The following is a 16,119-nucleotide window of genomic DNA, read 5'->3' on the forward strand; positions in this document are numbered from 1 at the left end:
ACCACACTAGGTATTCTTAGTAGGCACTCAAAACCAGAGAACAAAAGGTCACCTCAGCAAAGGTAACCACCACCGATGAACTACAAAGCAACAATGTTACAAAGGAATAGACCACAAAGGATCGCCTCGACAGCGATTCGAAGCATTTATTGACATTTCCATTTTAAAACGCTAGGAAAGTTGTAAAAATTGTAAACGTGGGAACCAAACACTTGCATAAATTATATCCAAACTACAGCACATTAGAAAACAGTGCAGCTAATTGAAGGGTAGAAACATAACTGACAAACAGAAGGGCGGGCTCAATCGCTAAGTCACACACCCAGACTGAGTTTTCAGCGCCCGTTTGAGATCAGCAAACCGTGATTGTCAAGTTGCAGTCTTGATGCCACAGGTGGCCCAACGTGCTCTGCGGTTTCATACATTAACACAAATCACCTAACACGAGGGTGCAGAAAGTCAGAACCCCGACCTCAACCAAGTCAGAGACAAGTCGGCTTCCCGGGGCAGCCTGGTAGAGCAAGCTTTCCTGAAAACCCTACTCCTGTCTCTGTGCCTCTCTGCTCCACAGAGAGCTGTACAGAGAGGGAAGAAACCCAGAGCCTTTCTCTAACTGTTGCAGAACCAACACCCTGGTGCTCAGCATGACTGAATTAATGACCAGAAACCCTGGTTCCTCTGGAACCTCCTGTTTCTTTCCTTATCACTGCCACAGAACTTTAAACGCCTGGCTTTAACTTAGCCCTGTAAGGGCACGTTTGGGAGGCAGGTCATGAGGACTTGCTATCTGGTGGGCATGAGAAAAGACATCAATGGTGTTCTAAGTAATCCCCAAAGTGACCCTGGAGCGGGGAAACACAGAAGGAGGAGGAGGAGGCAAAGCAGGGAGCCTGGAGCGTGACCTACCCTGGGGGACACCAACTTGGGAGGAGCACATCAGATGCAGACATTCTCTGGTCCCCCCCACCCCCACCCCCGTCCTGCCTGGTTCTTAACCGATTCATGTTCCCAAAGGCATTTACTATTCTTTTTCTACACTTCAATGCTGCTGTGTGCTCTTAAGATAATTGCTGAGTGTCCTGTTACACGCACAGGCATGAATTAACTTTGCACCGTGATGGTTCAGTTTTCAAGTCTTTTTTTAACATGGACAAAAGAATTCTAGTTTAAACACCGCAATCACCACCCCCCCTTCAGCCTCCTCCCCCACAAAATAAACCACCTGAAATGTGCACCATTCTTGTTTACTGGGTGATGAGTGTAAGCCTATATACTTCATGAGAATGTTACAACAGAGGCCCATAGAAACCCTCTCACCTGTTCCAGGAATGTCTGTAATAGGCTGGACTAATGACGAAGCTCAATGGACTGTCCCACACGGACGTGTTTGTGCGCACGGGTGTAGAAGCGGACTTCCTCGTACTCCCGCCTGGACCAGATGTGGACGAGCAGACTCTGATGACTTACTTTGGAGGTAGAAATGACATGGCGAGGACTCCACTAGTGGCAAACTTAGTGTGAATTAAGACAGGAGCACACTGCCCTGCGCCCAGAACCTTGACCCAACATCTTTCCAAGTGTCTGATTCCCACCTAAGAATCTGGGATGAAAGGGCCAAGGGAGGCCTAAGGAATGATTAACTCGTGAAGTCCTGCCAACACAGACCAGTGTCCAGGGGACTGGCTTGGTTACTGGAGCACACACCAAGATCTGAAATGGCAGTGAGCACTCTGTATACAAGAAAGCAGGGAATTACTGGTTTGGGCCTGAAGCCTTCCAGGCACACTTGCACCTGTGCTTTGGGTCACTGGCCTCATGCCTTCGAAACTTCGGCTTGGCAAAACCCTACTGCTTGAAAGTCCCATGCCATCAAAATCAACACATGCTCTGAGATGAAATGAAAACGGGAGGAAATCATGGAGGGGTAGCTAAAGATGTAACTTATCCATGACCTGCTAAAGACCATAGAGGACCATCAAGATCTGCTGTAAGCTAAGCTCTGCAAGGCCCAGCTCAGCACCACTGACTGACTTTAGAGCAGTATCAGCAGTTCCTGGTATCTGACCTCCCTTTCCCTACACCGGGGCTCTTGCTAGGCAGATCTTCACCAGCCTGGACATCTGCTTGTTTTGTTACTAGACAGGAATCCTCCCAACACTACTTCCTGTTCTTAGGATGGAGTTTACTCGGACAGAGTACCCAATTCCTACACCCTTTCTCGGGACAACTGTGAGGCTTATCCATTGCTGTATCATCGCTGGCTTGAGTAACATCAAAGTGGCTTCTGCAGTTGGTTTCTCCCCTAAAGTCTCATTGATCCTAAACATGTAACTTCTTTGACATCTGAATATCCACCACACCTCTACCTTTTGCACTTTATGGGGATCTAAGCCATCTTGCTTAACTATAGCTTCCATCTTTTATACCTGTCTGTATTATCCAGCTTAGATTCTAAAATCTCTTGGAAGACAGGACTCTTCATGTCTGCTGACTAATCTAGTGTCAGAAAGTCGGAGCAAAAATGATGCTTCAGAGGCAAACTTTGAAGCAGACAGAAGAAGTGGTAAGCTTGAAACGAAAACAGCAACAGGAGGAGTCACCCTGGGCTTTCTGTTTGGTTCTGATTTCCTACAGGTGAACCCAGACACTTGCAGACCACAGCACAGACCACAGCAGAACATCCACACAGATAACATCTTACATTTTCACAGTGACTTAGGCTCCCTCCTCGAGAGTTGTCAAGTAGGATCACACTTGATTTTTAGAAGCAGAGATCCTATGAGGTGTTGTGGGGGGGAAGAGGGGGGCGGTTAGAATACGGTCTTGTTAATAACAAGAATGACACACAGAAGGAATCGAACATGAGGACTTAGCAACAAAGGAGACTGCAAAAAGAAGCACTTCTCCAAGCACTCTGTCCCAAAATGCTGACTCAAATTTGCAGTTTGTGTTTCTCAACAGAACTTCTAAAATTAGAAGAAAAGGACAGACATTAAACTTGACTTTCATTTTGGAGTGCTTTAATAATTTATACATGTTGAGGACCACCTCTGTTAGGGGAGCACACTGGATGATCCACTGGACGCCTGCTGGACATGGCGTATCCCAGCAGTTTAACTATGGTAGACCTGCTGTGCTGGTTGTTTTAGGGGACATGAGTGCAAACTAAGTGTGCTTTAAATAACCAACAACTGTGCACTGGGGCTCCCACAGAGCCTGCACGCCAAACTACAACCCACCTTTGGTTGTGACACTCGTTTAAAGTTATATCTGTTCTGAGAATAAAAATACAGGTAGAATCCCTTTATAATCTCAAAGGCATCAAAATTGCAGTTTTTGTCACATCCTCTGACACTGAGACTCGTTTGGCATTGTACAAAGGAGGTGGTCAGTTTCTGGACGCTCTATGTCCAAAACATTCATGACATTGGGTGAGAAAGGGCCATTTATTCTGTGGGTTGATTTGAACTTATCACATGATGTCATACTAAAACTCTGCCTGGGTATTTGGGACTTGGTTTGAGTAGTCTGGAAAGAGGGTCTTCTAGCTTAGGAAGAGTACACATTAAATCAAGATTAATAAATAACCCCAGCACTGGGGTCTCCTCTTCCTTTCTGTCAGAGTGCTGGCAGGCTACCTGACAAAGAACAGTGGGTCCTCCCCTGCGTGCCTTCTGTGTGTGCAGATAAACACTGGCTGCACCAGTTTCCGGAAACAGATGTCCCTGTGTCCCAAGACTGACTGAGAAGGGCAGAAACAATTCTAGAACCAGTAACTCCAGTCTGGGGACTTTGTTCTAGCTGTTTCCATTTTCTTGAAACCTGTAGGCACACAGGTTTTGATTAGGCTGAGCCTCACAAACTCTGCCCCATTATCTGCTGCTCAATCAAAAGTATTCATTCATCTGGTAAAGAGGTTCATGTATGACTCCCTGTGAGTGTGCAACTTCCCAGAGTTTCTTTCAGGCACCAGGATACAGAATGTCATGTCAGAGGCTGAGAAATGTGACATCAGAATCGCACTGAGAGGTAACCTCTCTCTGGCCCAAAGTGAGTAAGACAGACTTCAGACAAAGAAATAATAGCAAAACCAGGAATGGGGGAAACTCTCATTTCCTTCATGGTTTCAAAACCCTGTATTTCTTCAGTCATTATAGAGGCTGAAAGGGACTTAGTTCTACTTCCAGTCCAGAACTCGGGGAACCTGATTACCATGGGCAGATTCGTGACAATCGGGTGGTCCTAAGAATCACTGGTAATGACATCTGCTTCCATAAGACATTCAAACATATTCTGTGAACAAACTGTCAGTGAAATACAAGGACCTGGGTTAGGACATCCCAACGGCCTCATCCTGTAGGACGGACCTCGCCGAGATGCTCTGCTATGGTGCCAAGAGCTGGGTGAGCCCAACAAATAAACAGCAAATACAACTAAGGCTGAAAACCCAAACTCTGATATGTATTGTGAATAACCAAATAAACATGAAGCTTCCCCTCCCAAGTGCAGCTGTCTCATTCTCTTCCCCCAGACCCCCGACACAACGAAACCACCAACATATTCTTCTACTGCGAAAGCCACAGTTGTATTTCAGACAGAACGGTTAAGACCCTCAGAGCTGTAGCACCAGAAGGAGAAAGAACGCAGGCGATGGCTTTGTGGGAAATGACCAGGCTCCACAACCTATCATTAGGTTCCCGCCAGTAGCTCTTAGATTTCTAAAAAGTCTCAGTATGTCTTGCTGTTAATATCACTATCAACGTGAGTTCCTACGGAGGAAAAGAGGGCTCAAGCTGTTACTAAAATATCTTGAGATCTCTCTTCTCAGGAAACAGTAGTGGGTGTGTTGTACGGACCAGTCAGATTCCCGGGGAAATGCTGTCCCCCGCTCCCCTATCCACTTATAGGGTTTAATTTTCCGCCTTAGAAAGAGGAGACTAGCTTACATTTTGTTAGCTTAGGTTTATGTTTTGGTTTTCCGTGTGTGTGTGTGTGTGTGTGTGTGTGTGTGTGTGTGTGTGTGTGTGTGTGTATAAGTGCTGGCTTTTGGCCCAAAGTACACACATTTTGACTGAACCAAAGTGGTCATCAAATTGCCAACCCAGTAAAAGTACCACGAGTTGTCCATGTGGCTTTATGGCATCTTCTCACATTGCAACTTGTTCCCTTTCCCCGGGCAGCTCGCCCGGACGTGCTTCTTCCGACTCTTACAAACACCCACTCAGTTGATTTCCTTTTGGTCTTGCTTCCACGGGAAGCAGATGCTTGGCAAACCTGCAAGGGAGGCTGATCAGCTGTGGAAGTTCTGTACTGAGCCCTGTTTCTGAGAGAGCCGCAGGAGCTCCTCTCGGATCGCTTTGATGAGGGAGGCTGAGGAGTGGCCGGGCTGGAGGTCCTCTGTGGAGCTGGTGGGGTAACCCAGCCCAGGGCCCTGCAGCCCTCGGTGGGCAAGGTTCCCGGGAGGGGCTGAGGGCTCCCTGCCCGAAGTCCTTGGCACCTGAAACAGCGGTGAAGAAGAATACTCTTGATGTCCAAGCATGTGGGTCTGAAAGACACAGTAAAGGTCATTACACTTCCCACGTGAGAAGAGGAGAAAACGCTAATTAACACTGGGAAGGCCATCTCCCACCCACTCTCTCAGTTCTCCAGCCGTGGTCCCTGTCACCCGAATCTGTGTGTGCTGGGTGGAGAGTGAGTGGGAGCAGTGGGGAGCTGCTCCAGGTCTTCTGGTTCATGGCAGAACGGAGAGAGCTGGGAGCTGGAGAGGATAGATTAGGGGACACCCATGGCGTCCCAGAGTTGGGGCAGCTAAGGAAGCACTGGCCAAAGCCAAGATGAGAACCCGAGTGTCCGTTCTGGTGCCCAGAGGGTGTGCATAAGAACACACTGGGGCCTTATCCTTAGAACTGCTGGGGTCACAGTCAAGCCCTTCCGCACCCAGCCTCAGTCCACCTTCTCCAACTGTTATCTAGCACACACCTTTTAGTGCCGTTTTAGAAAGTAGGCTATTTTTACTAGAAGATATTAGTTCTAAAATTGGCAGGCTTTGAATTGATTTGGCATTGTTTTTTTTAAATCATATTTTTTTAAGATTTATTATATATAAGTACACTGTAGCTGTCCCATTACAGATGGTTGTGAGCCACCATGTGGTTGCTGGGAATTGAACTCAGGACCTCTGGAAGAGCAGTCAGTGCTCTTAACCACTGAGCCACCTCTCCAGCCCTGATTTGGCATTGTTTTGGCAAGATTGATTACATTTTCCTTACTGGTCAGTAAACAAAATCAGTGTGTGCAAGTCAGTATGCTAAACTACAGGTCCCAGCACTACGTTATGGGTGAGGGCTGAATCAGTGTGACTAAGTCGGCCTTCTAAATGCCAGGCACACTTGGCCTCCCAGCGCCAACCATTCCTACATTCCCCTGCCCCACACAGTGGAAGAAATTCTTCCCTGTGACTACGGCTGAGTTCAGCAGAACACCTCCAGTACTTCATGAGACGAAGATGAGCACATTAACAACAGAGAACTGTCACACACTCAAGCGAACACCTGAGACTGCAGTCTAGAGCTCAGTCATTCGCTGGGAGTTACGTTTCTTTCTGTTAAGGAAAATTTTCTGACTGTGTGAGGAATTTAGTGTGGCCACCAAGAAGGTGACGAGAGCTGAAATGAAAGTTGGCACAATGGGATTTTTAAAAAGGCACTTTTGGGTTTGCATTCTCAAAATCCATTAGTTTATACCCCGAGATAAAAAGTTGTTTGTTTCAAGAAAAATTATTTTCTTTTGTGTTTGTGCGTGTGTGTGCACTACTGCGTGCATGCCTGTATGTGTGTAGGTGAGTTCCCACTGAAGCCAGTAGAGGGCGTCAGATCCACTGGACCTGGAGTCACTGGTACTTCCGAGCCACTGGACATGGGTTCTGGGATTCAAACGCTGGTCCTCATGATTGAACAGCAAGGGCTCTTAACTCTGAACAATCTCTCAAGCTCATGTTAAGTAACTAGAAGCTCAAAGGACAATGGATGTCTTGAAATGCCCCAAGTCATGTATTTATCACAAAACCATCACCGGGTAGTGGTCAAGGTAGGAGTCTCATCAGCCAGCCAGTGAGATACAGAAAAAGTAGGTCCCGAACAGCTACAGTGGCCACACCAAAGAAGTAGTCTGGATTGTATTTAGATCCATGACTTGAAGCCTGAAACCTGACTCATCAATCATAGTCATTCATCCCAAATGTGGAAGGGAGTTTACCAAGCTGCAAGTACAACCAAGCCAAGGCAAGGAGTGGGGGCTGGAAGTTGTGCTTAGCACAACTTTTAAGGAGTGTCAAGCAGAAGCAGCTACACGGGCTGACTGTGTGCCAGTTCTAGCTGCCGGCCCAAGCCCCAGATACTCACGGCTTCTCTTCGTCCTGCCTCTTCCTCCCCGTATACCGGCCAGCCTGGTCCCCCATACTGGCTGCCTCTGCCGGGAGGAATTTCCACTGGCTGGGCCCCAATTCTGCTTGCAATTCCCACCTGTGTCAGATGCTGGATCTGGGAGCCTGAAAGGAGCACACAGCAGAGACCCAGTCAGCATCTGCAGGACATACACAGGGAGGCTCCCGAGGAGGAAGCCTTCAGCTCTGACCACGGCTCCTCTGAGCACGTGGTTTTTCAATCTCAGTGCTGATGTCGAACATCTCCAGACGCGGCATTTCCTAAGAAAGCAGGTTGGAGAACTGCTTTCATTTCCTCTCAACACGATGCTGTGCAAGGCTCCTAACTTCCTATTGGCATCAGATGTCTGGGATCAGGGATCACAGAAGGTGCCTTGAAAGGGGAAAAACGTTTTAAGGCTGTAAAGAGGCTAAGGTCTAGTGCTTTCTTGCTTACAGCTCTGAGATTCTCAAGGACCTGAATATAGGATGTGCTTTTTTTTCCCTTACAAAGCAATTAAAAATTATTTAAATTCAGAATGTTTAATAAGGTATATATTTCCATAGCGGCCACAACCCAAGTAACCCCACTCACTAGCTTATAGGCAAGAGGCAGTGAAGGCAAAGCCATCATCCTTGGGGCTAGTTCTCCACACCCAGACATTAGCTTGGGTGTGACTCCAAAAGCTGAGTGTTTGTGTCCGCATTTGGCATGTGGAAGTACTCCACACTGCAATCAAGGAGGAAAAGAAAGGGTCTTTCTCTGTTTTAGAATTCGGTGGTGCTAAGGACTGAACCTATCTTCTATTGGTCAGGCAGGCGCTCTACCAGTGAGCTACATCCCAACTCTTCAAACCCAATCTCTGAGCCTTGAAATACAGTGTATAATCCTAACCACTGCCAGGATCATCCAATCTAGCCATGGCACAGAAGCTCTCTGAGGGTCCTTGGGGTAATGTGGCCTCCCCATTCCTGTGCTGTCCAGGTACCCTTAGCCAACAGACTACATTTTAAAAGGGAAGTCTTCAGTGGTTATATCTGGACATAGGGCAATAACTGGTGGTCAGGAAAAGAAAGTCTGGGCCTCAGATCCCACGTGAGCCCTGGTCTGTAACTGGATGGACTTGGCAGCGTGAAAACCACCTATTCACATTAGTGCTGTCCACTCCACAGACACAGGCTGAGCTTATCTTCTGAAGGGTTACAGATGTAGCCCAGGACGGGATTAAAGCATAGCTTTTGTGTTAAACCACACAGTGGCTGAAATCATACTGTAGGCCTGACTCGGAATCCCGCTTTGATCCCTTAACAAAACAGGGGAGGCTTCTAGCTGACTCAGAGCCTGGCAGATCTCCAGCCGCTGACAAGCCATGTGTCCTCCAGGCGCTGGCTCCTGCCCCTGCTGGACATCAGTTCCTCAGAGCTCCAGTCACCTCAGAGGGTTATTTCAAGGAACAGAAGGTATAAAGTGGATCTGACACCAGATTTGTAGGATCTTAAATCACTTCGTGCCTTTCTTGGTCTCTGTTTTAAATAGCTGCACGTGGATGTGGTGGCACACAGTTCTAATTCAGCACTCAGGAGGCAGAGGCAGGCAGATCCTTGTGAGACCAGCCTGGTCTACAGAGATAGTTCCCAGAGAGCCAAGGCTACACAAAGGCACCCTGTCTAATTAGTTAATTAATTAGTTAATTAAATAACAATAGCTGTGCAGCTAACTCGCTGGATATCTAAGGAGGTAGTTTTCTGTTTCCTCTTCTTCCTGTTCTGAATAATGATGTGCTTAATGTCTTGACACCATGTTGGGTTTCGCTCAGCATTTTGGATTTGGGAGCAGAGAGACTGTGTATTCCAAGAAAAAAAAATTGTTCAAAACCAAAGGCCCATGAGTTCTACTTCCACATGGATCTCAAAAGCTTTACACTATTATGATTCTGCTTCCTAACGGTGTACCAGCTGCTGCACACTCCTGCCACTTAGCCTTCCCTGCCAAGACACAGCTGTAGGGCAGCGGAAATGACTCAGCGGGTGAAGGCCCTTGGCATGAGCTTGATTCCCAGAATCTATTTAAAAAGCAGGATGGGGCCCGCACACATCTGTAATCCCAGCTTAAGGTAAGATGGGAGGTAAAGACAAGGGAACTGGCCAGAAGCTAGTGGGGCAGCTACACCAGCTTGGCTTGGCGGGAGAGTGCCTTTCCCTGCTCACCCCTCGCCCTGACTACTAAAGCAGGGGCCCCGGCCCCCAGAAATGCAAACTCAATCTCAGTACCCACCTGTGGTGCCCCCAACAGGCCGAGGCCGGGCCACTGAGGGCATCTCCTCTGAGTAGATCCCTCGGGCAGCATATGGAGTGTCAGATGATGACTGTGGCTGTGGGGGTTCAGGGGGGACCAACTCTGAAGACGGCAGCAACCCTGGGCCAAAGCTAGGCCTGCTGGGAGAGCACAGCACACATCAAAACCCCTTACCCTGGCTCTGGGATTTTATTAGGCTACTCCCCTCTACGTGGATTAAATCAGCTTCAAGTCATTATCGATCTTCTTCCCAGGAATATAGGACATTCTCTGGCTGCCTAAGGGGTACAACTTTCCTGTTTGTTCAGGGCCCTACCTCACTGCTAAGTCTGAAAGACTGCCATGAGAAGAAAGGAGGGGGGGTGAGAGAGGGAGGGGGAGGGAAGGGGAGAAGGGGAGAAGAGGGGAAGGAAGGAGAGAGGAGACAGGGAAGGGGAGGGGGAGGGAAGGGGAGAAGGGGAGAAGAGGGGAAGGAAGGAGAGAGGAGACAGGGGAGGGAAGGGGAGGGAAGAGGAGGGGAGAGGAAAGGGGAGGAAAGGGGGGGAAGCATGTGGTAGAGCCTCACTTTTCAGACTGGCTGCCCACTTTGCACCCCAGAAAGATACAACCCAGACATGGTTGTTGGATATTTACTTTTGGGTTTTCGTTTTCAAAAGAAAAACTCTACAATCTCACTTGTCCAACAAGACTGAAAACCAGTCCAAGAAAGTGTCCTCAAACTTTTAAAGTTCTGAAGCCCTTTAAACTTAGAATAAAACATTATCAAGGGCTCCTAAGACCTTTTGTTTATGCGGGGCACTCTATCCTTCAATATAAACTAGCTCTATTATGAGTTAAAACTAAGACCACTCAAAAACACTTTAGACATCTATTAAAACTACTAACCTATTAAATCTAGAGTATCAGTCCTCATGAAGTAAACTACCATCTCCAATCACCTCCAAATTAGTGAGTAGCACTTTAGATTTGGTTCAAATGCCCCTGACAGAGGACATCTCGATTCTCACACAGTTTTTCATTATCTAGAGAACATGCTATTGGTCTCTTTGTCAAACCTATACATTCTTATCTTACCTTACATATTTAATACAGCATATTACCCCTGTACAAAGTGGAGAACATAAATTTAACTTTTTAACCAATATAAATGTTGGTTTTTGTACAATGTTAAGTCAGCATGGTAGACTGGGGTAACTTTCTTTTTAAAGTTGACAGCGCATTAAAGTTTCCAAAACTTCAAGTTATATAGATGCAAATGTAGACATATATATTCATTTATTTATTTACTGGTCATATATAAAAGACCAGTAATAGGGAGGCACTTGGGAGGCAGAGGCAGGTGGATGTCTGTGAGTTCGAGGCAGGACCGCTAGGGATAGAGCCTGCTTTGCTTTGTTTTTAAAAGGCCAGTAACAGCAATGTGACAGGCAGCTTTTACAGATTCTGCCATCGTTTTAATAAAACTGGAGACATTCTGCACACGCCACTAAACAAAACAAAACAAAAAACTGAAGAGGGGTGAAGAGATGGCTCAGCGGTTAAGAGCACTGGCTGCTCTTCCAGAGGTCCTGGGTTCAATTCCCAGCAACCACATGTCAGCTTGCACCTGCCTGTAACTCTTCTTCCAGGAGACCCGACACCCTCACATGGACATGCATGCAAGCAAACACCAATGCACGTCAAATAAAAATAAATAAATCATTTTAAAATGAATCATTTTTAGGGGTTGGGGATTTAGTTCAGTGGTAGCCCTGGGTTCGGTCCCCAGCTCCGAAAAAAAGAAAAAAAAATTTTTAAATCCCCCCCAAACAGCAGTTTTTCATGCATCTTACATCCAGTCAGCTGATATGTGTTACTCCAGGAGCAGGCTCTGCCCTCACAGAGTGTGTTCTTAGGGTGGAGGGGATGCTAAGATCTTTCTAGGAAATACTCAGGTCAGCATTTCATACTGTTTGATACCACACTGAAACTGGAGGTGGAGTCTGACACAGGACTCTGAAGGAGTTTCTACACTCTACTCCATTAAAACCCACGTCTCTGTCTGGTGACACTGTCCTTTGGAAAATGCAAACTATGACGAATCTACAGACGTAGGCACACGTAACAGTAAGAGAACCCACTGAGGCCGTTCAGAAAAGCCTGTAGGGGCTAGGGCATTGTCAAGTTCACAACTGCAGGAGGCAAAACTTAACAAATACATAATTTTCACTTGAGTAGGCAAGACAGAATTCTCCTTCCTGGACAAGACTGTTACTACCCAATTACATTTTTTTTCTGTTTAGATTTATTTAATTTTGTGTATATGACTTTTTGTCTACACGTGTGTGTGTGTGTGTGTGTGTGTGTGTGTGTGTGTGTCTGTCTGTCTGTCTGTCTGTCTGTCTGTGTGTCTGTCTATCTGGTTAGATCAAGAAAATCCACAATCCAATGTGCTAACTGTTCATATTAACTGAAAACTGAGTCTGTAAAATAAAAACAGTAGCCTCCAGGAGAAAGCCATGATGGCATTCCTTCTGGAAACCTTACCTTGGCAATGGGCCCGATGGGGGAGTCATCCCGTAGTCTTCGTATCTCTAGGCAAAATTCAAAAGAACACAAAGATAAATGTGTAATTCTTATTTGAAAATGACAATATCAAGCCAGGTGTGGTTGTAAATGTCTTTAGTCCCAGCACTTGGAAGGCAGAGGCAGACAGATCTCTGCAAGTTTGAGGCTAGCCTGGTCTACAGAGCTAGTTCCAGCATAGACAGGGCTACACGAGAAACCCTATCTTAAAAAAACTAGAAAGGAAGGGAGGGAAGGAGGAAGGGAGGGAGAGAGGAAGGGAGGAACAGAGAAAGGAAGGAAGGGAGGGAGGGAGGGAAGGAGGGAAGGTAGGAGGGGGAAGGAAGGAAGGAAGGAAGGAAGGAAGGAAGGAAGGAAGGAAGGAAGGAAGGAAGGAAGGAAAAGATAATATCAAACTTAGGCCTTTAGGGTCAACTTACAGGAATAGTACGATTATTGTTACTGAGGAGTGTTTCACTATATTGCCTTAGCTAGCTAGGACCTTAGGTAGAACAGGCTAGTCCTACACTCAAGAGATCTACCTGCCTCTGCCTCTGAGTGCTGGGATTAAGAGAATGTGCTACAATGCTAGCAAGAACTGTTTTTGTTTTATTTGTTTTGCTTGTTGTCAGTTTTGTTTTGTTTTGAGATAGGGTGTCTCTACATAGCCATGGCTGTCCTGGAACTCATTATGTAAACCAGGTTGGCTTGGAATTCACAGAAATCACTTGCCTCTGCTTCCCAAGTCCTGAAATTAAAGGCAAGCACCATATTGCCCAGAAAGAACTGTTTTCTTATTAAAACTTGGAATGCTACTGGGGCTCTCCAATGGCAAATGTCGATGTGAGTTTTTCAATTAATTACTTACAATTCTTTTTAACTCCATGCATAAGGGTATCCTGCCTGTATGTACCTCTATGGAGCACATGGGTGCAGGGTCAGCAGGGGCCAGAAGGCATTGGAGTTACAGACAGTTGCGAGCCTCCAGGAATAGTTGACAAAGATTGTCTCCCATCTCCTAAATCTATTCTTCACATGATTGATGAGTGTTTGCCTTACTGTGCCTAAACTTTTCACTTCCACGTAATCTCATCCGTCAAGTCTTGGGATTTTTCTGTGTGCTACTGAAGCTGATTTTTAAAATTAAAATTTTAAAACTGGGTGAATAAAGTTGCTATGATACAAAGGCTTTCCATGGAGAAGAAAGGCTTCTGGGTAAAAATTTAACAAATGAATGACTGATCCATATAGTCAGTGTATCATTAACTTACTAAGAGTCGGCCTGGATGGGGACAGTATTAAAGAGTATTTACACGCCTAGCATGAACAGGAGCCTGTATCTAATGCCCACCACCATGTTTGTTTTTGGGTTTTCTGTTTTTCAAACAAAACAAAGTAAAACAGATCCAAAGCAGTTTGGGCTAGGAATGTAGTCCAGTGGCAGACTATTTGCTCCGCACAAGAACGACCTGAGCACAATTCCTGGCAATACAATGAAAGCAATTCTCAAAGTGTTCGTCTGTCTGTCTTTCTTTCTTTTTTCCTTTCTTTCTTCCTTCCTTCCTTCCCTCCCTCTATCCTTCTTTCCTTCCCTTTCTTTCCTTCCTTCCTTTTCTTTCTCCCCTTCCCCCGCTCCAAGACAGGTTTCTCTGTGCAGACCTGGTTGTCCTAAAACTCACTCTGTAGACCAGGCTGACCTCGAACTCACAGAGATCCATTTGCCTCTGCTTCTCAAGTGCTCGGATTAAAGGTGTGGACAACCACCTGGCTAACTTTTGCATTTTTTAATCACGATTGTTTCTGTTTGTTTTGTTTGTTTGTTTGTTTTCTCCTTCTAAAATTACTGTCCTTTATCTCTTGTCTAAAAACTTGTCCTCACCTTGGGCTGAGGATGTAGCTTCCCCTAGCAAGGCTCCCCAGCAATTCCCCAGAAACCCCTTGTGAAACAAGGCTGGGGACAGAGACCTGCAACCCCTGCATTCGAGGTAGAGGCAGGGGATCAGAAGTTCAAGGCCATCTGTGCAACAGAACATGCTCTGGGCCAGCTGGGCTACAAGAGACCCTTTCTTTTAGATTATTTTCTTTAACCTTGCAATAGGTGACTCAACTAGTTTAGAGCACAGTTAAAATGTCACGTTTGTAATAACAAGATGTGTGGAGTTGTCAGGGTGGCATTGAACAATAAGCCCATCTCGTAGCAAAGCTTATTTTAATGAAGTTGACTGATTTACCACTTACATGCCCAGTTTGCAGCTAAAGTCTATGAACAAGGAAGTCTGTTGTTTTGTTTGTTACATTATATTGAGTTATCCAGGATGGTTTGTTTATATAACACAACATTGATGCAAAGACAGATCGGTTTTGTTTTCTGAGACAGGGTTTCTCTGTGTAGCCCTGGCTGTCCTGGAACTAATTCTGTAGACCAGGCTGGCCTTGAACTCACAGAGGTCCACCTACTTCTGCCTCCTGAGTGCTGGAATTAAAGGTATGTGCCACCACTGTCCAGCCTGAAATCCACTACTTTCTATGCTAACAAATATTAATGATAAAACGATTGATAAGCTTTAAAGAAAGGCCCACGCACCTCAGCAAAAGGCAGGACGGGAAGCTGATATTTGCAAACGCTTGTCCCTATCTGGGCTTGGACTAGTGCCATGGGAACATCTCCAGGATTAGGTGGTCCAAGAACAAGTTAAACAATTCGATCCATTTACAGAAATCAATGAGAACATGCCCTGATGACCTATCTCCCCTTCAGGACCCTGCGAGGGAGCTGGGAAGAGATTTCCTTGAACACCAACTGCATCCTCCTCAAATATCAGAGCTACACGAAAGGCTGCTTCCAACACTAAGAATCCACTGTAGTAGAAGATAAAAGCTGAGACCTACCAAGCAAGCTTCAGGTCTCATGAAATGCAGCCAAGGTCTCACAGGGAGCCTTTAAGTGACAGTGAGGTAACACAAGTCAAGCACTTTGCCCAGCAGAAAATTTCAGGAGGCCAGTACTCACGCTGCAAGGGTTGTTGGCCGTCTGAGCAGGACTGTAGAAGGACCCCCACTGCGTGGCTCGCCTCTCTTCCCTGGAAGGGGTGCTATTCACAGGCAGGCTGGCAGGCACCCCAGTACCCACTCCCATAGCATTGGTGGGCTGGCTGCTGGGAGCCACAAGGGCGAAGGCGTCATCCAGGAGAGAGTGCATGGTCTGACGTGCCTCCTCGATGGACGGCTGAGGTGGGATGTACTGAGAGGCTGAGAAGGGCAGGCCGGGGTACCTGCCCAGCTCTGCAGAGGAGGGCGTCTGGACATCAGCTGGGAGGTCAGGATCAGACTGTGTGAGAAGCAAGGGGGAGAATAACGTGTGCTTCCAAGGGGGCGGGGTAAAGCATGAAGCAAAATTCTGGGGTGAAGTGGGACTTAAAAACGGTCCTACTTTGTGGGAAAGAGTTTGTCGTAAGAATTAAAAATCATCTCTCTTAACAGGCATCACGTTTTGTACAGGGCAAGGACTTCAACTGAGAAAAACCAAATGAGAATATTCAACAACTTGTTTTCTGTAAAGCTCAACTGTAAAACAGATTTCAGACCCGGGGGCGGACATCTTCACTGAGACAGCCCAAGCAGTCACAAATCAGACTTCAAGGTGCACACACTAAAGAGATCCAGTCAACTTCCCACCGGTGTAAACACCAAAAGGCGGAGAAGACTATTGACAGTAAGAAAACACCATGTATGTGTAGAAATAATTCAGTACCCCTTTAAGAACTGCTAACAATAGTAAATACTAACAAATATTCAGAAACTACGTCTCTAAAATAAAGATAGAGTAATTAAGAGAAGTTGAATGTCCTGTCCTCCTGTT

At 46.3% G+C, this 16,119-nt stretch overlaps 2 protein-coding genes, 1 long non-coding RNA gene and 1 pseudogene across 7 annotated transcripts in view; 1 reads left to right on the forward strand and 3 right to left on the reverse strand.

Annotated features, from left to right (window-relative positions):
- Atp6v0a4 (ATPase H+ transporting V0 subunit a4) overlaps nt 1–1,579 on the reverse strand; it is an 81,948-nt gene extending 80,369 nt beyond the window's left edge. Inside the window, exon 1 of the mRNA NM_001415838.1 lies at nt 1,318–1,579. The gene's annotated coding sequence lies outside the window, so the exon portion shown is untranslated. The remainder of the gene's footprint in view (nt 1–1,317) is intronic.
- The window catches only part of Hmgb1-ps18 (high-mobility group box 1, pseudogene 18), a 600,236-nt pseudogene that overhangs the window by 348,673 nt on the left and 235,444 nt on the right, over nt 1–16,119 (reverse strand).
- Nucleotides 122–16,119, reverse strand: part of Kiaa1549 (KIAA1549 homolog) — a 127,669-nt gene continuing 111,671 nt past the window's right edge. For 2 of the 5 annotated variants that reach the window (XM_231616.10, XM_063286937.1), the window contains exons 16-20: nt 15,271–15,588; nt 12,243–12,289; nt 9,696–9,856; nt 7,401–7,546; nt 122–5,545 (exon numbers count right to left, since the gene is read on the reverse strand). In XM_231616.10, coding sequence (XP_231616.5) covers nt 5,291–5,545; nt 7,401–7,546; nt 9,696–9,856; nt 12,243–12,289; nt 15,271–15,588 — 927 coding nt within the window. In that variant the 3' untranslated portion in view covers nt 122–5,290. The remainder of the gene's footprint in view (nt 5,546–7,400; nt 7,547–9,695; nt 9,857–12,242; nt 12,290–15,270; nt 15,589–16,119) is intronic. The other 3 variants (XM_063286936.1, XM_063286933.1, XM_063286934.1) reach the window with 3 other exon arrangements.
- Nucleotides 9,501–16,104, forward strand: LOC134486756 (uncharacterized). The gene is made up of 3 exons (XR_010066140.1): nt 9,501–9,534; nt 15,019–15,215; nt 15,741–16,104. It is a non-coding gene; the product is annotated as an uncharacterized LOC134486756 (long non-coding RNA).

The sequence above is a fragment of the Rattus norvegicus genome, chromosome 4, assembly GCF_036323735.1.
Source record: "Rattus norvegicus strain BN/NHsdMcwi chromosome 4, GRCr8, whole genome shotgun sequence".
Classification (NCBI taxonomy): Eukaryota; Metazoa; Chordata; class Mammalia; order Rodentia; family Muridae; genus Rattus; species Rattus norvegicus.